The 25,018-nt window shown below is 40.3% G+C and overlaps 3 protein-coding genes and 1 pseudogene across 5 annotated transcripts; 2 read left to right on the plus strand and 2 right to left on the minus strand.

The window, feature by feature from the left end:
* The window catches only part of LOC109956433 (protein regulator of cytokinesis 1-like), a 7,363-nt pseudogene extending 5,866 nt beyond the window's left edge, over nt 1–1,497 (plus strand).
* Nucleotides 1,498–2,589: 1,092 nt separating this feature from the next.
* Nucleotides 2,590–7,076, minus strand: cunh11orf16 (chromosome unknown C11orf16 homolog). Its single transcript, XM_020593362.1, has 7 exons — nt 6,605–7,076; nt 5,654–5,875; nt 5,147–5,509; nt 4,442–4,551; nt 4,102–4,255; nt 3,729–3,960; nt 2,590–3,122 (listed from the first exon to the last, which is right to left on the minus strand). The coding sequence occupies exons 2-7, from the start codon at nt 5,858–5,860 to the stop codon at nt 2,590–2,592; spliced, it is 1,599 nt and encodes a 532-aa protein (XP_020449018.1). The 5' UTR covers nt 5,861–5,875; nt 6,605–7,076.
* Nucleotides 7,077–7,207: 131 nt separating this feature from the next.
* On the minus strand, nt 7,208–14,515 carry LOC109956381 (nuclear receptor-interacting protein 3). Its single transcript, XM_020593436.1, has 8 exons — nt 14,477–14,515; nt 10,113–10,270; nt 9,189–9,362; nt 8,877–8,959; nt 8,620–8,759; nt 8,444–8,496; nt 8,160–8,248; nt 7,208–7,792 (listed from the first exon to the last, which is right to left on the minus strand). The coding sequence occupies exons 2-8, from the start codon at nt 10,266–10,268 to the stop codon at nt 7,762–7,764; spliced, it is 726 nt and encodes a 241-aa protein (XP_020449092.1). The 5' UTR covers nt 10,269–10,270; nt 14,477–14,515; the 3' UTR covers nt 7,208–7,761.
* znf143b (zinc finger protein 143b) lies at nt 12,762–24,857 on the plus strand. 3 transcript variants are annotated; one of them, XM_020593434.1, is made up of 15 exons: nt 12,762–12,897; nt 14,888–15,003; nt 15,531–15,719; nt 15,999–16,079; nt 17,130–17,326; nt 17,913–17,981; nt 18,145–18,261; nt 18,439–18,514; nt 18,792–18,917; nt 19,200–19,379; nt 19,628–19,855; nt 20,610–20,758; nt 21,096–21,248; nt 22,617–22,745; nt 24,331–24,857. In XM_020593434.1, the coding sequence occupies exons 2-15, from the start codon at nt 14,898–14,900 to the stop codon at nt 24,412–24,414; spliced, it is 1,884 nt and encodes a 627-aa protein (XP_020449090.1). In that variant the 5' UTR covers nt 12,762–12,897; nt 14,888–14,897; the 3' UTR covers nt 24,415–24,857. The 3 variants fall into 3 exon arrangements, with proteins under 3 accessions (XP_020449090.1, XP_020449087.1, XP_020449089.1); XM_020593431.1 differs by lacking the exon at nt 12,762–12,897 and adding an exon at nt 12,990–13,458 and having other exon boundaries at nt 24,331–24,856; XM_020593433.1 differs by lacking the exon at nt 12,762–12,897 and adding an exon at nt 14,179–14,510.
* The last annotated feature ends 161 nt before the right edge of the window (nt 24,858–25,018 follow it).

Here is a 25,018-nt window from a genome sequence, read left to right on the forward strand (position 1 = left end):
AACAGTGAGCCAAGCTGTTAAATGCTTTTTTTGGGGGGGGGTTAGGACAGTGAAACCCCAACTATCCCACTAATCATCATACCTTGCAGCCCTGCCTTTGGGCATTGTCTTTTGTGCCAGCTATAGTCCCCACCCTGTACTCTAGCTTTGGGTAGAACAGGGCTATCCCAGGATACATCCAGATGTCCTGTCGCAAGAGGGCAGGGTCATTGTGAGCCACATTATATAATCAACAATGTAAATAACATAGCTCACCATCAACTGCCACCATACTCGCCTGGTCTCAGAAAATGTGGCCCCAGCAGTCCTGACCATCCCCACCATTAAATAGACTGCCTAGGCTGACTCCACCAAACAAGCTGGAGGTGTCATGTATGGAGGGGAAGGCACTGAGGAGGTAGAACAGGCAGCCAATCACAGCCTTGCAGAGGGTTTCTGACCCTACCACCTCCACCTTGCTCTGCAGCCACAGCTCTTTCCAGGCCTTCTCATGAGATGGACGGAGGTCATCCATCGCCATCAGATTAGGGCCTTTATCAAAATTGGCCTCAGCAGAGTCTAAACTATTGGCCACAACCAGAACGAAGCTCCAGCAAGCCTGGCTCTGTTGTGAAAGAAGCGTCAAAGTCATGGGCTCAGCACTGGATATCAGGTTCATTAGGTTTTCATTACCTGACAGATCATTCTTGAATACTCTGCCCACCACTTGGTTGATTCTCTACTTTTTTCCAACCAGTGTTCTTGAGGAGGAGATGGAGTTTCAGTTGAACCTTGAGCAGATCAAAGAAAATGTGGAAGCCAACTACTCCACACCGTTGCTTGGAGGACTGGGTCGTCTTCTCGGTGTCCAGTCCCCCAACTTTCCTCGCTCTTTATTGTGGATGCTTTACAGCATCCACAATAAAGAACAGGATAACAAGAGTGTGGCTGCTGACTCGGCATCCGCACAATAAATAAATGCCAGGATAATAGTGTGTATGCTTAAGCATCCACACAGTGATAAAGATTAGGATAACATACTGTGAATGCAGTAATGCATCCACACGATTAAGTGTACCTTTTAACAGCCGGGAGCTAAATTTTAAAATTCAAGTGTCGTTGTCTTCAGGGTTGTGTGTCGGCAGCAGGAGAAGATTTTTACATTGAGGTTTCACCTGGAATATACGCCATCACTGCCAGCATGCCCGAGTCACAGCGGCAGACTCAGTTGGTTAGTGTCAAAGCTGGAGAGAGCATCAACCTCACCTTTAACCTCTGACGCCCCACCCTTAACCCTCAGAAACAAAGCTGACCAATGCTAATGCTCTGTGTTTTTCTTGTCTTAATCTGATTTACATTTATTTTTTTATTTGCTGCACAATGAGAAGCCATATTTTATTGCATTTTTGAGTATTTTACTACGTAAATTGCACTTAAATTAAAATAGTAGCATTTAGCAGTGTTTTATGTGCACTAATACCACATCAGTGTATTAAAATAAAGTGCTATTTTAAACTTTGTATTTGTTACAGTGACATGTTATGTGTAAACAGGAGCATAGTCTCCAGGAAAAGGCTGAGGTCCCACAGGTGGCTGAGGTTTGAAGTCTGTCATTGCTAAAACTTCTCTGTTTGCTTGTCTTCCTTTAGCACCAGGAAGTGTCTGAAACAGAGAGCTGTGATTTGGCGAGATGCTGATCTGCGGGACAGGGAAGCAGAGTCTCACGGGTTGTGGTGTCCTGGGCACAACACTCCCTGGCGATAAAAGTAAAATCATTAAGCACAAACAGATCTTCTGCAGGTTAAATGAAATTCAAAATACTAGAAATGGTAACCATACACAGTCACAGATTTGCCATATGCACATTTGTAGGAAAACTAAAGTGCAGCCCAGCTCAATCACAAGATCTCTCACTAAATTTTATTCCAAATATAACCATGACATAAAAATCCTGATTGCCCATGTGGTGTGGTGAGTGTTCCTCAGTATTATGGTAAAAGGTCTTTGCTTGGCGTTTGTTAAATTACAGCAAAGACAACAGGGCATCTAGCATTGAGTTTGCAGGGTTGTTTTATCTTGTTAGCAACAAAAATGTTCTTAACCAGCTAAATGCTTACATGCATAAATAAGGGATGAATTTACAGTATAATGTACTGGCATTAACCGGACAGGTGTGATCCAAAACAAGCACTTTTAGTGGTAAAGTATGTCCAACTGCCTTTTTACTGCGTCAACATGCTTTGCCACACAGATGGATATAAATTACAAATCTGAACTCTTAAGTCCATTTTCTCTTATTGCTATTCCCTTTTATCAAAATTACCATTTGCTTTTCCTGTATCCCTAAAGAGAGATTTACATAAAACCTTCATTACATTAAAGATCTGAAACTGTGAAAAACTGAACCTGTAGCTTTCTCTGCTCTAGAAGAGTGGTACCGCCTTCCTCAGCATTTGTGTTTTTTTTTTCTTTTTTTGTTTGTTTATGGTTAACAATTTTTTTTATGGACACTTTAGTGATTTTTGTCACATGAAAAGACAAAACATTAGTTTGTCAAGTTATGAAATCAGATCAGATCAAATTCTCTGAGGGCACAAGTGATCAGTTTGGTCAGTTCCTGTTTCTCTTACCTGGCTGTCTGTGCTGAGGCTCTGCCCCAGTTCTCCTCCAGTACCTCCAGGGAGGACGTCGTTTACGCCTCAGCTTCACCGCAGGAGGCAGTGTTGCTCTGGTGTCATCCTCAGAAAGAGATGAAGAGGAGGAGCTGGACACCTCAGGGTCACTTTTTCTAATGTCTGCATCTTTGAGGTCCTCCTGCATATCTTGATCTGTCTTCTCCAGTCCGTCCATTCTTCCATGACTGGACCTGCAACTGGGTGGGCGCCAGTGGTTTGCAAGTGAACAGCGGCAGGACGAAGCCTGACAGCAGTGGGTGCAGGACAGCTGTGGAGTCCAGGAGGAGCTGTGCCCACAAAGCCAGTTGCAAAATCGACTGTGGACAGATGGTGGGATTTGTAGCTCCCTGACTATCCTGTCATGGTGAGAAGGTGAAATTGGCAAAACCAGGGTGTCGGGAACCAGAGACACACAGCTGTTCCACATCAGCACCCGCAGGCCCATCACACCAACTGCAGGAAAGAAGGCTGAGACAGTAATTTATGGAGTGTGAGTATCAGTACTTTTTCTGCATGAATAATAATCCTTGTAACAATTCTACAACAGAGAAACATGAAACCAATCGGTAAATAAATATATATTTATATATATTGTTGTTTTTAAGGTGACATGTGACTCCGGGTCCCACAGACCCGAACAGAGCACAAGGGTTAACCAGCACTGGTGAAAACCATGTAATAGGATTAAAATCTCCAGAAAAGGTCAGCAAGTGACGTTTCAGCTGGATTGACACTTTAACATAGAATAGTCCTAAAGTTTTGTGGATTCAATTGTAACAACTGTCAACAGCTTCATCTCCAAGTGAACAGAACCCTCTGTTGATGAAAATCATGTGATAAGGTTGAAAGCCCTGAGAAAAGCTAGTAAGTGGACCTGTGATTGTTTTGTCAAATAACTAAGGTATAGTAGATGTATGCCAACTTCAGTGTAAAGCTATGCTTATTTAGCATCCATTAAATGAAATCATCCTCACTAGAATTATTCATTAGAAAGCACAGTATACTTAATTTTGGACCTTAATCCACATTACCTCATCCAGCCTTAAAAATGTCAACACAAACAGTACTAACTACCGCCAAATCCATCTCTGCGCTCTGTGGCAGCCATCAATCTCCCCGGCCCGTATCTCCTCAGGTCTGGTTCCCATGGCGACAGGACAGCCTCACCGGGTACCAGATAGTGTGTATGAGCCCTGGTGTGGTTCACCATGTCGACGGAACAAACCAGTTGCCTCTGAGCAGAGACGACACCTAAACTAGCAGCCGTTGGATGGTCAAACTCAACTAACCAAAGTCCTGCGCGGCCCTGAGTTTGGACACATGGAAAGAAGACATCATTCATTGGTCATTTATGGTCACATTTTCTTTTCAAATCCACTGTGGAGTAACTTAACCAGCTGAAATCACATTGCTGTCCACAGCACATACAGATGTCCTGTCCTTTCACCTGAACTTGTTGCATCACCCTCCCCATGTAGTAAAGGCCATCCACTTCCCTCCTGGCCAGCACTCTGCATCCTGGGAAAAATTCTGAACTGCCCAGGGTTTGAGCAGACAGCATACAGGAGGCAACTGGATGGAGAGGATTACCCAGACTGCACCTGGATGACCACAGGAGGCCAAGAAGCAAGTTAAGTGTGGCACACATAGTACAGACATGGCACTGAGCCGATGATTTTATCCATCATATCAACACTTAGTCCTTGTGTATGTTTCACCTGCTAAAAATATGTCAGGTTTTGCTTCAGAGCTGTATCATAGTTTGTGCTGCACTGTTAAAAACCAACCCTATTAGAGGTGATGATGTATTTGTGAGGGAAGCGGACGGACAGCAGCAGTTGCTGGGAGGGGCGGCTGGCACGGATGACTGGTTCTCGGCAACATGCAGAGGAATCACCTGACGGCACAGAAACAGTCACAATATTGTTTGTAAAAAATTATTATTTTTTTTAAACTATTGCATGGTATCAAAGGCCGTCTTCATATTCAGACATTGTTTGTAGAGAAATTTTTCAGACTTGATATTTTTGTCTTAATATGCAGCATTTCCCTTAATACTTATTTATTCATTTGTTTCATGCATTTGATTTCTCTTGGTGCATTTTTCTCAAAAATGTGCCACCAGATATATCTGTTTACTGTAGGAAAACCTCTGTAGCTGTCAATAGATTTTTTTTTTTTTAATCAAAGTCACAATCATGTAGCATATTTATCTAATTCACCTATTAATGTGTAACTAAGTGAAAGCATAGTTTCTGCTAGCACTCACATCGGTGTGAAAAGATGTTTAAATGACTCTGGGGACTTTTCTTGGCAACTACTTGATGAGGGTTCAACCCTCATGATAGAACAATAATACTGATTCCCTGTGAGTTTCAAGGGCGTGAGGGGGACAGCTATAAGAGAAACAACCACCCCCCCCGTTTAATAGACAATGTGGATATTCAATAGATCCACTCGTTCCACCCAGTACCCATCATTTCCAGTCATACCTTGTCCAGTTTTCTATTTGAACCAACTGTAATCACGTAACAGCTCCCTCTTGTGGCTTGGCTCAGACACTGCAGGTAATCTCTGGTGTTGCCATCCATCTGACCGACAGAGTCCAGCAGGTAGAAAACGTTCACAGGCCTTCCAGCTGCCAGGGCAGGCAGGGCTCTCAGCACAGTCTCCGGCTGCCTGGGGAGGTCTATGCAGAGCAGGTGGACGGTGTGACAGGCTGGGTCAGCGAGGGCCATACTCAGGGCGGCCAGGAGATCTCTGCCGGGGCTGCAGCTGATGGAGTGAATCCAGGACACAGCAGTGTACACTGTGTCAGGAGCACAGGGCAACATGTGGTGGGACCAGCAGTTCACCTACAGTGTGGAAGAAAAATCTGTCACCTCACTCAGTGAGAAGGGGCATAAAGAGGGTTTTAGAGTGAAATATTCTGTCTGTAAAATAAGAAAATCCATTCTTTAATTTACACAACAATCCCAACAGAAACACTCCCACCTCACCTTGGCTGAGAACATCATGATGTTGAAGAGAGAGTCCTGGAGTGAAGCCTTTGTCAGCAGAGTCTGGATCAGTAGGCGTTTCACTGACCCCAGAACAGCTCTCATGTCCTCGGAGCTGTCCAGGACAAAAGTGATGTTGCAGCTTCGTTTGCCCATAAACAGAGAAATCAATGCGGCCTTAGAGGCCACCCTCTGCCTGGATGACATCCCGATGCTGAAATACTGTGAAGGAATGAAACTATTTACTTTGATCATCACTGATTTTGTGGTAAGGATTGGGGGGGACACAAAAGAAAGATTGAGCAGGAAAGAGGAATTCTATGAAATAGCTGTACTTTCCCTTCATCTATTAGTATCTAGCTACCATCTAGCCTACTTGTAATAAAATTAGTTTTAAAACCTATTAATAAGAAATGATTTATATTAAACATTATCATTTGAAAGGAAAAGATAATTGAAATATAAAACTTAAGCAGTCCATGTGTTTTAATGTAATTTAACTTGCTGTAGCTATGACTTTCTGCTGTTTTTTATATTTTTTCTTTGTGGTCATGTTACAAGTTATGTTTTACTATATTAATCTTGTTTTGTAAATTCAGTAGAAGTACACAGTACATGTACTATTGTATTAATCAGTGTACACAAAGCAACTCAAATGATCATTTAAATGTAGTGAAGTAAAAGCATTAGAAAATGGAAACACTTAAGTAATGTATAGGTACCTTTCAGCTGTACTGTAATTCTACACTTGAGTTACATTCCTCCACTGAAACGATCCACACGGGCCTAAAACAGTCTGATCCACAAATGTGCACAGAAATGCCAAACTTTTCCTCCTCTGACTGACAATAACAGGAGATAGTTCTTGCCACAAACAGTAAAGAAAGTAGCTAAACACACTGTTCTTCTCATTATTTGTTCTGGCCTGAAAGTTAAGACTCAGGACATTACCTGCAGTTTTTGTGTTGTTGACAGTCGGCTGCAGACGACAACTTTGCCTCACTGTTGATGTTGGTCTCCATGGAGAAATGTTCAGGACTGAGCCACTCTTCCTCGTGGCCACTGGAGGGGCTGTTCACCTGCCAATCAGCTGGCTGAGCTGTGTTACCAAACCCAACTGTCACAGCCATGCAGCAGGTCAGTTGTGCAGTTAAAGCTGCTCCCATCCTAGTGACCAGGCAGGGTGAGAAATGATACCGATCCCTACTCTTGTATTACTAACCCTCCACTGTTTTACTTCTTACTTGGAGCCCAGATTATGCCAGATGACCTGCAGATGAGCATGTTTGTAAATGGCTCTCAGTCAAAGTTAGTTATCCAAGATTTTCTAAAGTACTACACTTTCACTTGCTGCGTTAAAGTGTCTTAGATTTGTTATTTTTATTGCCTATTTAGATTTGTGTTATTGCTCATCTACTTTATATTTCACTTGTATTGTGTGGCATTCATGTGGATGGCAAAGTAAGAATTTCATTGTACAGGGAAACAGGTTTCCTAACTGTGCATATGACAAATAAACACACTGAAAAACAAGGAGAACTTTCACTGTTTTCACATCAGTTTATTTGATATGGGGCTACTTCGCACGATAAAACATCACAAATGTCACTATCATTTTTGTGAATATTAAAAGGCAGTGACCTCAATGCAAGTACGTGTCTCAGACTAGAAAACGCATTACATTATAAAATGCAGTAGATAAACAGCTGGTCTGCGTCAACTACAATTCAACGTTTGCTCTCCAAGGTTGATTTCATCTATAAATGTAGAACACATACTAATTTGTGCAACATCCAAGATTGAAATTGCAATTCTATCAGAATCTTAAAGTGTACAATACTTACTACTGTGATGGCCGCTAATACAAGCTCATACTCTAGGCTACTCATTGCCAGTGCTACAGGAAGAATTGTCTGTGGGAGCAGCTGCTCTAAACCACTCCCTTTATGTCAAAATATGGAGTCATTGTGCATTTTCTGACTCGTGAGTGCAGCAAATAAATGGGTAAAGAATTTGAGGTGAGAAATCAGAAGTTCCCCAGTGAGGCATGTAGTTGTAAGAGTAAATATCTCTATTGCTTTTGGTCACAGCATGTGTTGGTGGGAATGTCAGTATCCCAGGTCTCTGAGGTTAGAGGAACTGTTGTACAAACAGAAGAAAAGAAGAAGCATAAATCAGTTGGTTAGATGAATTTGTAGAGCAAAATCTTACTTAGATAAAATATCCAGCCCTCCATCCATTATCTACACCGCTTATTTGTGAATAGGGTCGCGGGGGGCTGGATCCAATCCCAGCTGACATTAGGCGAGATGCGGGGTCCACCCTGGACAGGTCACCAGTCAAACACAGGCTGACATGTAGACAAACAACCACTCACACCCACACTCACTCCTATGGGCAGTTTAGTCACTGGAGTACCCAGAGAGAACTCACGCAGGGAGACCCTAAATGAATAAATGTTCTCAAAGCAAGCGCTTTTTTAAAATTAATAAACTGACCGTTTTACCTTTCATTTAATGGCTTTTTGACAAACTGGATTTGCTCCTTCACGCTTGTCCCAAACACCAACATCTGCTTTTCAGTATCAATTACACACTGCAACAAAGATGACATACAAAAACATTACACAATATTTTTACTCTTATTTATTTTTTCCCACTGACAATCTACGATAGCCACTTTGTGGGTCTTTTGGCCTTTTATATCTTTATTTACTTAACTATTACTGAATATCTTGTTTCTTCCTGATTGTGTGTTAGCAAACAGTGGTGGAGATGATAGATGTTTTACCTTGAGTGATTTTAGTGTCTTGGTGCCCAGGGACATCAACGGTCTGTTATTTTCTGCAAATCAACATGATTGGTGGACAGTAATATTAATCCTTTAAAGTGTCTTAAAATCACTGGCCACAGTCTCAAAATGCTGGAACTTATTTATCCAACTTGGATCTTATTCATCTCCTTTACCCAGTATAGTAAATGAGCAAACTACTCGGAGTTGTCCAATGGTTAGAATGAGCTGCTTGATGTAACCACCGACACAGAGCTTACGCTGAAATGGGAAACCATCTGTCTCCAGTTTGTTCTCCTCAACCAGTTCTTGCAAACTTTGAGAGAAACAAAAATACGGCAGATATAAATATATCCCCTTTCCTTTAGCATCCCATTGTGATACTGAAAGTGACCTAATGTCAGTCAAACAGACAAATAATGCCAATATTTACCTTAATCTCTCCATAGTCAGTGAGGACATCAGGTTCAGTCTACAGCCTGTGTCAATCAGCACATTCATTTCCTGTCCTAAACACTGGAAACAAAATATATATTATACATTAAAGTATTATATGAACAAAAACCTCAGATTAACACCGTCATAAAATATGCTGCATCGCCTCATATGTCATAGTATGGAAAAAAGTGGAAACTTTTACTCAGAGCAAAACAAAAAAGCAAGTCCAAAACAAATGGTCCACATTAAAAGCTAATCTTGTATTAGCAGTTTGTATATGGGGATACACATAACTTATTGCTCTCACCTTGCAAGGTACATAGATCAAGTCTTCATCCTCTTTGTCCTCATCCTCATGTGAACTGAAGCAACTACCACTCAGAAGGAGCCCTCCACTGGTCGGGGTTACTCCACACATGTTCATCCGGCCCCGGGGTCGCTTGGCTTCCAGCAGCCGCTTCTGTAGAATATGGTGTGGCTGCTAAAAACAAAGCAAGCATGATTTTAAAATGTGTCACACTTCTCCTCTCATCCATGTGGAGCTCAAAATTAGTAATCTGTAACACATAACGCTGCCATTATAAGAGACCGTCTCAGTGCCTAATGAACATTAAAAGATGTTGACAGTGACACAAATAAAATTTTTTAAAGCTGTTAAATATAATTTGTTGCATTTACATACATACATTTTACAAAACATTAAAAAGTCACCCCAGGCACACTGTCACATACAAACTACATAGTCAGATTTTTAGTGTGAAGCTACATTTTTACCCATCACTAATTCACCAGCACAGCTGTCTGGTGTGCAAACATTAGGTAATTTTCATTGAAACATTGTTTTTAATTACTGCTCCTACTTATGTTTGTTTATTTATTATAATTTAATTATGCATGATATGGATTACATATACATATGTCACATCCTTTTAAATTTTTTTATTTATTTTGCCCTGAAATAAACAATAACAAAACAGACATGCAATAAGCATCTACAGTATATAAAGAAACAAAGAGAGAGACACATGCAGCAAAAACTTATATAAACAAAAAGATGGCAAAACAAGAGCATGACCAACAAAACCAAAAGCATCCATAAAGGCGAAGGTAGATATTACACTTGGGAAACGGTAGTCACCTCTTAACAGTCAAAAACATCATTTTTAAACTCTATTTTCTGAGGCTACAGTACATCCATGTCTATAAGGTGGCACTATTGCCTTTGGCTCACCCCCTGTTTAGATGTCCCGAGCTTCTTCAATCCATCCAGAGGCAGCAGATCAGCCGAGTCCCTGTGGAGGAACTGGATTGCCTGTTTGAGCCTCCTCTGCTGCCTCAGTGTCGCAGCATCCAGGACCCCCGGGTCTCCACGGTTGTCTGTCCGCATCCCTGTGAACATTTCGACCAGTAGCCTATCAGAGTCCAACTGAGGCAGTGTGTGTTTATGTTGCTCCTGACCTGTGTTAATACAACTGAGGCTAGTGAGAAAACACCTATGATGTGTTAAGAGGAGACACCTCCATCCTGTGTACCATGGAGGCAGACAAGTCAGACAGGTTAAAGCGTGACTTGTAGTTACACATTTCAAAATAAAACTCAAACACAAATTAGAATGATCTGGCATTGTTCATCTATATAAAATTGTTGTGAGTTGAAAGAAACAAAAGCTGCTGAACTCAGAAAATTGTGCGCTTCTCCTCGCTACTGAAAATGTCAAATGTAAATGGGTATTTATTTCACCATCAGGACAAGCCTATGTATGGATATTTAAACCACAATTTCTCTGGTTTTCTTTGAAGGCAAGTTGAGTTGCTTCAAACTGCTTCACATGAGACAGAACCCACGAGATAATGCAAACTCAGCCAGGGCTCGAACCCGAAACCTTCTTGCTGTGAAGAAACGGTGCTAATACTGCGTTGCTGTGCTGGCCAGTGCCTTGGTTTGTAGACGTTAATTCCTGAAGTGTTGAATGAGAGCTTTTATTTTGACAACTTCCTGTATCGTGCTGTGTTTGGTTTTACTTGATGCAGCTTCAACCTGCCCCAAAACTCTAAAACAGGGGTGCCCAATACGTCGATCGCGATCGACCGGTAGATCGCGAAGGTAGTGTCGGGAGATCGCGTGCCATTCAAAAATAAATTAAATGTATCCGGCGTAAACCACGTGCCAAATGTTAACATGCGAATGGTCAGTGTGACGATTCGCTGTGGTGACCCCTAACAGGAAAAGCAAAAAGTGCCAATCATTCATATATAGCCTGTCATCCATCCTCCATATGGCGTTTGCTACTTGATTGACATGCAGGGCAGCCAGTCTGAGGTCTCGTCTTTTCTGACACACGAGCCACCAAACATGCACAGTCAACAGCACAAGCTACTGCAAAACTCTAGTGAGCGAACTAACTTGTCAGCCTTGGAAATAATGTCTACTAAAGGGTATAAAATGAGTGGGGGAGCTGAATCAAGTAAGAAACCGAAACGTACCGAAAACATTCCATGTGGAATGGGAGGACTTGTTTTCGCGACATTATATTCGAAATGCGTTTGCTTGATCTACCAATCTACTATCCGATGGGAAATGTGGAGCGGCACTTTCAGACTGTTCATAAAAACTACGACACTCATTCATACATTTATTTTGTGTGCGTGTGAGTGCGCGCGCGTAGGTCGATCATTTTGACTTCGTCATTTGAAAAGTAGCTCGCAAAGTGTGGGCTCCCCTGATCTAAAAGAAATACATCACTTTAATTGTGACTCACACTTCTGAGACTAGCTGTGCTTCGAGAAATCTACGTGTACAACCTTTAAGTCACTCATAGGTTAATCATAAATAGGCTATTGTTTTAATTGTGAATAACATTCTTACTGAAAAACCGATGCAATTATGTTATTTTTACACATATGAAAAGGAGAGAAAAGGAAGAACGTCTGCCTAAATGTTGACACATACCACCTACTTTTAAATGTTTATTCCCTATTTTTTTAGGTTTATGAATTAAAAAGTACCCACGCATTTGCATTTGACTAAAGGCTAGTATTTTTGTTTTTGCTATGGAGTTTGTATTTACTTTTTGATTTTGAAAAGATAAAAATAAAATATGTCATTTTTGCATGGAACTGTAGGCTTTAACCCCCAAGTGACGTTTTAATTAATTCCCCTGGTACTCAGAAACCAACCAGTATGCCTACTCTAGAGATTAAACACCTGATTTGTTGATTTACGGAAAATTAAGTGGTAACAATTTTGACACTTAATTGATTTTCCATTTTAAGTACCAATAACGAAAAAGTCACTGGCACCAACTCAGTTTTCTCTGATAGTAAATTCAATATCAGGCAATGGGAGTATGTTCAGGGCTTCAGGGACACTGAACAATCAATTGATTAATAGCAATCATGAAACTAACTGTTTGCAGTCTTATAGTTCTCCTATGATGGAATAATAAGATCTTGCCTGAGGTTATCTTTGGGTTAGTTGACAGACCAAAACATGGAAGCAATTTCATGAAATATTTCACAACAAATGACCACATCAGTAGACTTCATCTAAAAGACTAGGACCACAAAATGGAGTTGATATTGTGCTTTAGTGGTGCAAATTTAAGCGGTTCGATTCCCTGCGTCTCGGGTCGGCATGTTAAAGTGTCCTTGAACAAGACACTGAACCCCTAGTTGCTTCTGGTGATGTTACCAGGTTGTCAATGTGTGAGCATATGTGTGTGCAAATGGATGAATGGTAAATAGTGTAAACCGCTTTGAATGCTCATCAGTGCATACAAAAGCACTATATAGCATGAGTAGAGAACAATGACACGATAAGGGTGTGGCTTCTATTGTAGCCTCATGTTTGCATGGAACATATAGGCTATCCTCGTTATTCAACACCCACATCACATCAGAATCTATAACAACGTTCTGCTAGGATTGGGCTATCTGTCTACGTATTTATTGTCCATATAACTGATCTATTCATGTGTTGAAATTCTCTTTTGAACGACTACTTTGAAGATTCTGTGGGTTTGTATTTTAGATGAGATGCTCTGTGTAGTCTATACTGTCTAATGTGTTCACTGCATTGCCCACATTCCCCCTTTTTTCCCACACGACCTTGTTTTCAACATGGATGCCGAAAAATCTCCCCTCAAGTCGCTGTTTACGACGCAGACGAACAAGTCTAACCTCATCCTATGGCACACAGTCGCTCGGAATCTGCAGTCGCAGTTACCAGCTGTCTTGTATGTTATTTTAAATATTTATTTTGTGCGACGACGTAGCGTTTTTATAGTTAAAACCTCAAGACAATACGAAAATCGATGCTGAATGGCGTCTGCCAGGGGCCCGGGGAGTTGAATAACCGCAATATAGGTTAGCGGGGTGACTGATCGACAAATTCGTTGACCAATGGAGATGGGATTTCTGGCTTTCTAGCCAATCATCGTGTCCGAATTGCAAATAGGCGGCATACAATGCGGAGGATTGTTCTGTCATACATGTTCCGGGGGGTGTGGCCATCGCAGAGCGTTTCCTGCACTGGTGCATGGTGGTCGAACAGGAGGAATTGTTGGAAATTTTTCGGAGGTTAGTATATAAATTGGTTTTTACCCAGTGTGCATTATTCCCACAGCCATGTCTGTGAGAGAGGAGTGACAGGCTGCGACAAGAATTCAAAAGACGACTGGAAATTAATGTTTAGCAGCTAACATAAAATTTACATTCACAGAGTCAGAATGCTTATGTTATCATAAACGAGCTCATAGATTCGTCGGTCTTGTTTCCTAACTGCGTCGCCGTGTAGGTTCATGCAAACAGCTATCCAGATCTCTAGCTCCATAGTCTGTTGTATATCGTACATTACCCTACGTATCTTACTGTAAATATCAACAGTACATATCCATCGGTAAATTAGTTCTGACTGTACAGAATGTAGACTGCGCACTCTGCAATGCTGTTATTACACTTCTGGTTAGATGCTAAACTGCATTTCATTGCCCTGTACTTGTACATGGGTAATGACTTGAATCTAATCTAATCTGTCTGATTTACAGGGTCAGCTTTGTTCACATCCTTATTTGAAATAGTTTTACTCTCGTTAATATATTAAGCCCAAAGGAACAGTTTGCTAATAGCAGCTAAAAGTCGTGACAGCTGTGGTTGGCGTAGTTAGCAGTGCTGTTAGCGTGGTGGCTAATCAGCCTGCCCCGTTATGACATGTTAAGTTAGCGTTAACTAGCTGTATTGTTTGACCCTTCACATGAGCTGTCATTATGCTGAGTGGCTATGGTTAACCTTACATTTTAGCCGTCTCGCTGCGCTTTTTACATAATGCTTAATTTTGGGATGACAAGTATGGCAAGTCCTAGTTGTGCTGTATCTTAGCAAACTACCTAGCTTTCATGCTATATTCAAATTAGCAAGCGCCAAAAGCACCAGTGGTAACTGACATTAGAGCCCAGTCATCAAGTTAACGCTCAGCTTAAAATGAGAAATATAGCCAATAGCGACTTGAACCCCACCACAAATGTACCATATAATGTTAGTAATAAATGCAGCCAACTCTATTTGTCAAGTGCAGTTGTAAACAAGGCTGGGTTACCACCTTCTCCAGAGCTCCAGGGACCCCAATACTCCAGGTTTATTTGTGTTAACTACACACATTCATTTGTAATTAAATAAAAATATATCTGAATATGCACCGTGCAGCCACAGTTAATGACTTACCAAGGGCCTTAAAGTTAGTCATGCTTTATTAACCTGAACTTGGCCCTCTGACTTGAAGTGGGTGCCTATGTTGAAATTTATGACTTTAATTATTTCAGTTTTGTACTTGTATGTTGCATATCCAAAATTGTGTTCCATCAGATTACCACAAAACATATTTACCTAATAAACTGAGTGTATTTGAGCATAGAAAAAAACAAAGCACCTCCACCCTCAGTTCTCAGTGTGTTTCCTGAGCTGTGGATGGCAATATAAATTTAAACTGTGTCTCCTGAATGTGTCACCACAGCAGCTGAAGCATGCTCTTGGCCCAGATAAACCGGGACTCCCAGGGAATGGCAGAGTTTCACGATGCAGACGGACAGCCGGTCACTCTCTGTCTGACAGAGGCTGTGACAGTGGCAGGTGAGCTCCCCCCAGTACAGCCAATGTCAGCTTGAGATGGTCGGCAGGGAAGATAATTTTATTTATTTATCATATGTGATGATGCACTATTGCTAAATAAAAATAAACTACTGATCTTGTGTAGGAAATTGTGTCACACCACAAAAATAAGTAAATAGCAGATGCATACTATAGATAAGTTACAAAACTAGAAAATACATTAGTGGTATCTACTTTAAACAATGTGAGCCATATAAAATAAATATAAAAGAATAGAGTAACTGTTTATCTTAAGTCTGCCATTTGTAAAGTGCTGTATAATTGCTGATTTTGATAAGTTCTCTATAAGCCTTATTATTATTATATCCTATATATAGAGTATTTGCTTTAATTATCCATGTAAAAGAGTAAATTTCAAACAGAGAAAGTTGTTTTTACGAGTATCAGATCTTTTCCCTCTCTTGTCCATTTGAAAACTAACATGCCATTATGATGATCATGCATCAGCCATGATGACCTAGTATTGTCATTATCAAATCACTTTTCAGATGGTGATCAGATGGAGAGCATGGACACAGTGAGCCTGCAGGCTGTTACTCTTGCAGATGGCTCCACCGCATACATCCAGCATGAGTCCAAAGCTTCCTTTTCAGAAGGACAGATCATGGATGGCCAGGTGATTCAGCTGGAGGATGGCTCTGCTGCCTACGTTCAGCATGTATCAATGCCTAAATCAGGTAAAACACAAATCCCTGTAGTATCTCAGGAAGGAGAGAATGAAAACATTTCCATGCAGTAAATGCATACATGAGGCTGGATAGTTTTCTTATTGTAGTCTTGTTTTTCTGAAAAACCTTGTAGCACAATGGAAAACAGTCAGTATTTCATCTGTGTGATAAAAGTCCATCTTATAGGACTGCAAGCATATATGGAGACGCATGGAAACTTGTCCAGAGCAGATATTACCAAGTTACTGTTGGTGAGGTCATTGTGTTTAATGTTTTCTTCTGGTGTAGGAGGGGACAGTTTACAGCTTGAAGATGGGCAGGCAGTGCAGCTAGAAGATGGAACAACTGCCTACATTCACACACCCAAAGGTAAAAAAAAGTTTAACATCTAATAACTTCATTTTCTCAGAGAATTTAAAAGTTCCTTTTACCTCTTCAGGTAATATTATAACTGTGTCTGATTTCAGTAATTTAACTTAATTTGTGTATGAATGTAATTGATTAAAGAGTAATTTAAAGAAATCAACTTTTGGTTTGTTGTATTAAGAGAAGAAGAGAAAGTAAAGAACAGGAAAATATAACACAAATTGTAATTAAACTTTTTGTTTCCATACTTGGACTCATTCTGTCTCTTGTTCTTCTTTTTGTAATGCCCTTTAGCCACCACTGTAGAAAACCTTAGAAAAAATCAACTGGACTTAGATTTCTAAGAAATCCAGTCCAGTTGGTTTTTTTCAGTTTACTATGACCTGGATGACTGAGAATCTGCACAGGCATGTCACCACTGTAGAATCACACCACTAGTAACTGGTTACTGTGAGTTAAGAGTTAGCAAGCTGGCTTGTTTGACAAGGGAGTGTGTTCATGAGCATGTTATACACTTTGTTTTACACAATACATTCAGAATCTTGTGGCTGTATTCTGGTCAGATCTGTTTCTTTGAGAATTAAAAGCTGGCATTTGTGGTATTTTTATGAAGAATCCCTTTTTTGTATGATTGTTGAAATTGGGTGCAAAAGTGGAAGTATACAAAGACTCGTAGCCTTAGGGAGTGACTTGAAAACACAGTGTTTATGTATCAGTGAGACATTTTCCAATATGGTCATTGTCTGGCTTTTTATTGTGCGTGTGTTATTCATAGAAATTATAAAAATTATCGAAAAAAATCTAACAAATGGACTCGTACATGAACAGTACATTAATACTTAATGGGTTTTAACGGTGCTAATAACTCATTAATTTTCTTAACCTCTTATGGCTGAGTGATTTGTACAAAGATGCAGTTACTTTGTCATCAGACATAAAGTGGGAAACCATCCATTCTCTGAGCAAACAGTCATCTCAGATCTTACATTGGACCCAAGTCCAGTTTCCTCATTCACTTCCTTTCTTTGCATCCTTCTCCTCATTTATGCTTAGATGCATATGACCAGAGTGGCCTCCAGGAAGTGCAGCTGGAGGACGGCAGCACGGCCTACATCCAGCACACGGTCCACATGCCCCAGTCCAACACCATCCTGGCCATCCAGGCTGACGGCACCATCGCAGACCTGCAGACCGAGGCCACGGCTATCGACCCCGAAACCATCAGTGTCCTGGAACAGTACACCGCCAAGGTAAACATCTTGCAGTGTTGTACTGGTGTGGCACCAGTTTGGCCAACTTGTCATGTGAAACACAATCAGTATCAAAAACATTATCATATTGTGTTGATAAGTTTTCTCCTTTATGCCCCAATAAATTTTTCTTGTTTTGTTAAATAGTAATATATTAACAATGTGGACATTAAATCATCCAAAAGTTTGCTGTTTAACAAATTTTTTTATATAGTATGCTTATAGTATTCTTTTTTTTATTTTTCCTGTAGTTAATTTCTGCACCAACATTGTCAGTCTAATTTTATCTTATTGCACACTGGATTTATATTTCTTATCTCTTTTTTTCTGATATTTATATGATGTTTATAGGTTGTTTTGTGAAACATTTGTTAATATCGACTGTATTGACATTTGCATAGATTAGATTTTGATTTCGAAATGTACTCCTTATGGTGTCTCTTGTGAAGAGTTTGTACATGTATAGATAACAAACCTGTCTGTGTGTGTGTGTGTGTGTTTTTCTTTACAATACCTTTAGATGTGATTGTTCATAATTATGACACTATGTACTGTAATAGGAAGTGTCCGTTCTCCTCCCTGTCAGGTGGAGAATATAGAAAACCCCTTGGGCTCTTTTGGCAGAGTGGAAGCAGATAATGGCGTCCACATGCGGGTAGAGCATCTTTTCTGGAGAACTTTTTTCATGACTGTTTACAGGGTCCAAAATTAACATCCGCCAGCCACCTTGGCCATTGAGTCAAAAAGTTAATTTTGGACCCTGACTGTTTATCCTTTGTTTAGTTTTGATATTAAAGACTAATTAATGCTTCTTTCAGATTGTGTTACAGGGTCAAGACAACAGGCCAGGAAGGGTGGGAAATGCAGGAGAGAAGTCTTTCCGCTGTGAATACGAGGGCTGTGGAAAGCTCTACACCACTGCCCACCACCTCAAGGCAAGTGTGGGTGTTTTGTGGTTGTGTGTGTACGTTGTGCTGTGTTGCTTTGCTTGTGCCTAATCAAGTGTGGAATTCTTTAAAGACACTCCTCCCCTTAAAGCATATTCCTGTGATGTTGTTACTTGTGTGCTTTTTCAGTCTCACTATACACAGTTTTGTTTGTGCTTCCTGCAGGTACACGAACGCTCCCACACCGGAGACAAACCATACGTCTGTGACTATCCTAGCTGTGGGAAGAAGTTTGCAACAGGTAGCTGTGAGAAATAAATTTTTCTCACAGGGCAGCCACTTAATATGTTTTTAAATTAACATAATTATTATTAATATTATTTATTTATTTTTTATTGACTGAACACATTGGTGAGATGCCACAATTAATACTGTATAATGATATTCTTAACAAGTCATCACTTGGAGAGGTCAAAATGAAATTGGACTGAAGTGCTCTTATTGGATTACCACAAATAGCTGAACAAGAATAAAGGTGTAAGTGACTCTTGATTTCTGTGTTTTTATGGTGATTTTAGGGTATGGACTGAAGAGTCACTCACGCACACACACAGGGGAGAAGCCATATAGATGTCAAGAGCTCAACTGCTCAAAGTCATTCAAAACATCTGGAGACCTTCAAAAGCACACAAGGACTCATACAGGTACTCTGCCACACCCACACACTCACTCAACAGTTATACCTTTGTTAACACACAGTGAGCCTGAAGGTGTGTAAGTATGGTAAGCTGTTGCTGGGAGCTGAAACTGTTACTGGGCCTCTGGGTTGTTTGTTTAATACAGAGGAGACTGTGTGCAGCTAAAATTCTGTTATTCTTTTGCCTGAGTCATGCGCCACCTGCTTTTTGAAACAACACATGTTATGATGCACTTCCAGGATTGGCTGAACAAAGTGACTTTGTTTTATATCCCATCTTGTCTTGCAGGAGAGAAGCCTTTTAAATGCCCAGTCGAAGGCTGTGGCAGGTCATTTACCACCTCCAACATCCGTAAAGTTCACATCCGAACACACACTGGTGAGCGGCCGTATTACTGCTCCGAGCCGAGCTGTGGTCGCTCCTTTGCTAGTGCCACCAACTACAAGAACCATATGAGGATTCACACTGGTGAGTCCATTCACACAGAAGTCTTTCTGTTGGTGCTGTGTTATTTGGTAAGGAGGAGTGAGCAAGTTGTGGTTTACTGTCCTACTCAGGCACTCTCCAGCTCAGCACCTGTGCCAAGCCTTGAGTGAAGCATGTAGTAATTCTTGAGTTCCTATACAATACTGCAACAAAGACAGGAGTTTTCACATCTTCTTACAGTAATAATAATAAACAGAACTCATTGTCTGACTCATTTCCTGCTTCTCCAGGTGAAAAACCATATGTGTGTACAGTGCCTGGGTGTGAAAAGCGCTTCACGGAATACTCCAGCCTCTACAAACACCATGTTGTTCACACACCCTGTAAACCTTATAACTGCAACCACTGTGGGAAAACATACAAGCAGATCTCCACGCTTGCCATGCACAAACGCACAGCACACAATGACACAGAGCCCATCGAGGAGGAGCAGGAGGCCTACTTTGAACCCCCAGCAGGTCAGTGTACATGAAGATGTGGGAAATTTCTTAAAGAACAATTTCTGACAAAGGCCTGTGAGATCAAACATAGAAGATTAGACTTAGAACTCCAACTGACAACTGATCAATCGTCAGAGAATAAATTAGGAACACTAGTTGAGCGTTTTCAAGCAAAAATTCAAAATAATCTCTGGTTGCATCTTCAGCATTGTGAGAATTCAACGTGTTTCTTAGTCACATAGGTCATTAAACTTATTGTATTTAAGGTTTGAGCTGGACAAATAAAACAAGCATTCTGAATAAGTGAACTTTCTTTGGCTGTGAGAAATTACAACAAGCCCTTTTTAATATTTTCCTACATTTCATACAAAAATGACCATAGCTATGTTATAAATGACATAAAGGTAATCAGTGTCTAACATCAAACCTGCAAAAATTCACTGGTTCCAGTTTCTCAAATGTGACTTTATTTTTAAAATAAAAACAGCTTGCAGCCCTACTAGAATGTACCCTCAGGAGACTGTGGGTGATTATCACAAAAATGTGATCCCACAGAGAAACACTAGGATATAACATGTGGTGAAGAAGACATGGTATAAAATATCCCGCCTACTAAAATTGTAACACCTGAACATATTAAGTACAAATGCATTTATGCAAAGACAAATCTGAAACTGAACTAACAATAAAAGAAATATGACATTACATATGAATAATATGGAGAAGCATTATCTGAAATACTGACAGACAAAATCTTATCTTCTCAATCCAGATGCCATTGATGACCCTAACGTGAGCTACACAGCGACAGTGGTCGAGGCAGATGACTCCAGCTCAGAGCAGGTGCCCATGGAGAGCTCTGACATAGTTGGTCAGCAGCATGTTGCCTTGGTAACGCAGGAAGACGGAACACAACAGCAGGTAATGGAGCACAGTGGCATCACAAATAGTAAATGCGATACAGTCCAAGAATTTAAAATCTTTGACAAAACCGTAAAGGTGGAGTCGTGACTCCTGAAGTCCTCCCCAGAAGTGAAGCCACCTCAAGCTGCACTCCTTCTGTCATGGTCCCATGTTCACAGTGGTTTCTTGTGCCTTCCATGTATTGTGTATACAAAAGCAGTGTACTTATGACATAGACAAAATGTCAAAACAAAACGTGACCATGTTGTTCTGTATTAGATTTAAGGCATTTTGTACCAGGATGATTTACTGTGAAATTAAATGCTCCTAAATCTGCATCGTGCCTCACCCTCAGGTCAGTATCTCTGACGCTGACTTGCATGCAATGGGTGGAACAATCACCATGGTAACTCAAGAAGGCACAACTATAACCATCCCGGCGCATGAACTGACAACGCAAGGTCCTCACTCGGTCACCATGGTAACGACGGATGGCTCAGATGAGCAGGTAAACAAGTGCCTGTAGACTGGTTACTAACTGAGCGGACTGTTCTCAGAAAAAAGCAGTTTGAAACTCAGGACTAACAAATTTACTTTTACAGCAAGATCTTTAAAAAAAGGTATTATATAAGAGCAGCCATTTTTACTTACACAGTATACAGTCAAACATAACAGTTCTTTTCAGGTGTTTATTTTTAGCCTGGTTGTTGATCATTAACTGTCTATGGCATCCAACCAACTCTTTGCTAGACCTCTATTATGCCATCCGATGTAGACACTAATTAAATTTTGACCAAACACCATAGCTGATATCTGTGTACGGTCGGGTACATTCCAGTTCCCTTAATTGCATCCATGTTTCTCTCACTTGCATCCTTTTCCTTGCACCTTAATCCCTTCCACCTAAGACACAAGGAGGGAGGCAAGGAAAAGATATGAGGAGAGAGGACTCAAGCAAATATATTGCTAGAGAATTGAGAAATAACTCCATAAAAAGGGCACACAGTTGCTACTGACAGCACAATTGTACTTTTCTTCCCATAAAAAAACTGTTTGACTAACCTCCTATGTTTGTGAAACATTAATAAAAACCTGCTTCGTGTATTTATACTGTGCTCAGCTCAGTCACACCACAGCATGTAAATGGGCTTCACTGCTCAGACCCTGAAAGTACATGAAACATTTCCTCAAATTTTCCACTAAATTTGTTAACTTATTTGCAACAACATTGATTGATATGATTTTATAATCCAGGTTGCAATTAAAATGTTATAAATGATACATTAGCCCCAGTGTTTTAGGGAAAATGGAAATTATGTAAATAAACTATATATTTTCTAGAAATGACAATAGTAAAAATGTAATTCTTTTTTCTGAAAGACATCATCCACTCTCAGAACATATCTACTGTATGATACAGATGACAAGAGACAATAACAGATGATGCAGGAAAAACATTTTTAATGAATAAAGAAAGTTGTTAATGGTTCTTTTGTTAATCGGCCCTGCAGATCCACTGCTTTTAATTTAAGGATGTGTCTGAAAAACACAAATTTAAAATTTAAGAGCAAGGTTCTTGAAGATATTATTTGTTTGTCCATGCCTTTTAATACTACGCTTATGTTGTGATGTGGTTTTAGATCAATTCTAGTAGCAGCAGCAGTATCCAGTCACTAATAGGTTTATTGGTAAAGTGTTGTTTGGGTATGAGAGAGTCTCGTGTATCCTGCTCCTTACTCCTCACTCCTCAGAACAGAAATGGGAGCTTTGGGCCTTTCAGACAGAGAACCTGGACGATTTCCATGTCAAGTGTTGAGGGGTAAGGAATGATAAAATAAAGGTGCTGGGATATAACCAACGTCTTTGTCTCCCTCAGGTGGCCATCATGACACCCGACATGGCCTCATTCCAAACTGTGGAAGAGGCAGGCTACAGCCAAGAACAGGATGACATTCATCCTGTCACATTACTGGCCACCTCCAACGGGACTCACATTGCTGTGCAGGTTGGTAGACCAGTATCATGGTGTGAGTTTATTGGTGATCTGTGAATTTGCATAGCTCACTTTGTAATGAAAACTAGATAAATGTACCACTTTTAAATGAAGTTAAACATTGACGGTTCCGGAGCAGGATCATGTCCCTAACACACCTTTTCCTGCCACTTGCCTATAAATATTTCCACAATCTATCTGCAGAGTGCTTTCATTTCTCGTAAAATATCTTTCTGCCCTCCTGTATCCCTCTTCCCTCCTACTGTTTTCCCTGCTTCCCATGGGGTCTACCACTCCAGAGAGCCACACGGATTCTTCGGAATCCTTCCCCAAAATGCTCTTAACAGTCTCCAAGCAGCATCAGCACAACACTCCTTACACAAGCTCGCCCCCTTTATCAGCACTTAGATAGACATGGTCCTGACTAGTGAAATGGGGAAATTGTTTAACCTGTACAGTGAATTGCAATTAAGTGCAAGTCCAGGATTAAATTTAAAGGCTCAGTTACAGAGTCTGCTGCATTTCCGTGTTGATTGTAGCGGTACTCCTTAGCCTTTAGTGCCGCTTTACGGTGCAGGTCTTATGCAGTAAGTATGACACGACATAAACAAGTTCCACAGTCCAGTTCTTGGTTTTTACAAAGGGTTTACTAAATAAAAATAAACATACAAATAAAACGTTTCCTGGTTGACAAATTACTTGCTTATAACTCTGTCAGAAAAACCGTGTGCTCTAGCCTGACCGTCCGAACCTTCCAAAAAACAAAAAACACATCCGGTCACATGGTTAACAAACAACAATATGCCATAACATAACATGTCTAGAGCACATTGTATAAAACAAACTTATTATTCCAAAACATAAAGCTATGTTGGCTATGTTTTCTTAATAACTACGTAAACTAAACATTTTTCAGATTGGCTCTTACATTGATCTCTTTTGTATTTGCTGAAAAAAAAAAAACCCTCAGTGATATATTGTTTAAATTGTGCTGACAGGAATTTCAGTAAGAGTACTTAAGGTAATCCCATCCTGCTGAGTTACTTGCTTAAACACTAAAACTCATGCGTAGGCGGAGTTAATGTCCGGGGTTGTAGGTGTGTTGCCCTCCTGCTGATGCATCTAATCAGGTTTCAGACTAAACTGAAACAACCCCAGAACATGTGAGTTTACATGTAATCCAGTTAGAGTAGGTAGGTGGTAATATTACATGTATTGGTCATCTTCCTGTCAAATACATTAACCTCATTATAGAAAGATTATTTTATACTCACAAATAATCTTTAAGTCCCTAAGGAGTTATGATTGCATCAAAGGTTACAAGTTTGATGATAAACCTTTATTTATCCTGAAAGACACTGTTGTCATTTAGCCACTCCTGCTCTTTCATTGTCATGTTAATGACAAATCAAAAAATCTTTACCACCTTGATCATCATCTGACTGTCATCAATGGAATTCGTCATACAAAGGTGGTTTTGTCTTTTGAAAGGGTGGCAGAGTAAATAGATTAAATCAGTAGTACTGATTGATTAATGGTGGTTTTTGGTACAGCACCAGTGCTGCTTGTATTATAACAGTTTTCCTTTTCTCTATAGCTCAGTGACCAGCCTTCACTGGAAGAAGCCATCAGAATAGCATCAAGAATACAGCAAGGAGAGTCGCCCGGTCTGGATGATTGATGGACTCATTATGGACTATGAGTTAGCATCAAAACCATCTCAATTGGACTATATCACTGCGAGAAATCACAAGTCTTCCTTAATGATTTTTCCCCACAGAAGGGCTTAGTTTGTGTAAATAGACTTTTGATAACTGGAGTTCTTTTGTGCTGTTTTGCCCCTCAGCCAAATAGATGGGAAAGTAATTTCTAATGATCATGTTGCACAGTGCAGTGTACAGCTAATGCTATTTCTAATAAAAAAAAGAGAAAGATTGTGGGATTAATTGATGGCGCTTAATTTTGAACACCCCAGTCCTTGTAAATTTTACAGAAACTGACACATATAGCAGAGGTGCAGATTAGGTTTTTCAGTTTGTGAATAGTCCATGAAATGGAAAGCATTTGCTTTTTAAGCCACCTTAGACCTAAGCATTGGTTCAAACTAATTGACCACACTTACAAAATAGTGATTAATAAGATTATTTAGACAGAAATTACATGTAAACCTGCGGCTTTTTGGCGGCTCTTGCAGTTCCAGGGTGCAGTATTGGAATGCGGACTTTGTTACTACTCAGAAGGTCTTTTTAAACCACTACATTTGTTGTTAGTACGTACTGTACATT

This window comes from Monopterus albus, unplaced genomic scaffold (assembly GCF_001952655.1).
Source record: "Monopterus albus unplaced genomic scaffold, M_albus_1.0 scaffold19.1, whole genome shotgun sequence".
NCBI lineage: Eukaryota > Metazoa > Chordata > Actinopteri > Synbranchiformes > Synbranchidae > Monopterus > Monopterus albus.

Coding starts and splice junctions, on each gene's coding strand:
- LOC109956381 (XM_020593436.1), bottom strand. CDS start 10,268: ATGCGGACAGACAACCGTGGAGACCCGGGGGTCCTGGATGCTGCGACA. Junction 8,497..8,619: donor TTGCTCATTTACTATACTGG/GTAAAGGAGATG, acceptor GTTGATTTGCAG/AAAATAACAGACCGTTGATG. Junction 8,249..8,443: donor AGACACTAAAATCACTCAAG/GTAAAACATCTA, acceptor TCTTTGTTGCAG/TGTGTAATTGATACTGAAAA.
- znf143b (XM_020593434.1), top strand. CDS start 14,898: ATGCTCTTGGCCCAGATAAACCGGGACTCCCAGGGAATGGCAGAGTTT. Junction 17,327..17,912: donor TGGAACAGTACACCGCCAAG/GTAAACATCTTG, acceptor CCTCCCTGTCAG/GTGGAGAATATAGAAAACCC. Junction 21,249..22,616: donor CGGATGGCTCAGATGAGCAG/GTAAACAAGTGC, acceptor TGTCTCCCTCAG/GTGGCCATCATGACACCCGA.
- cunh11orf16 (XM_020593362.1), bottom strand. CDS start 5,860: ATGTCATCCAGGCAGAGGGTGGCCTCTAAGGCCGCATTGATTTCTCTG. Junction 5,510..5,653: donor TCATGATGTTCTCAGCCAAG/GTGAGGTGGGAG, acceptor TCCACACTGTAG/GTGAACTGCTGGTCCCACCA. Junction 3,123..3,728: donor GCGCAGAGATGGATTTGGCG/GTAGTTAGTACT, acceptor TTACTGTCTCAG/CCTTCTTTCCTGCAGTTGGT.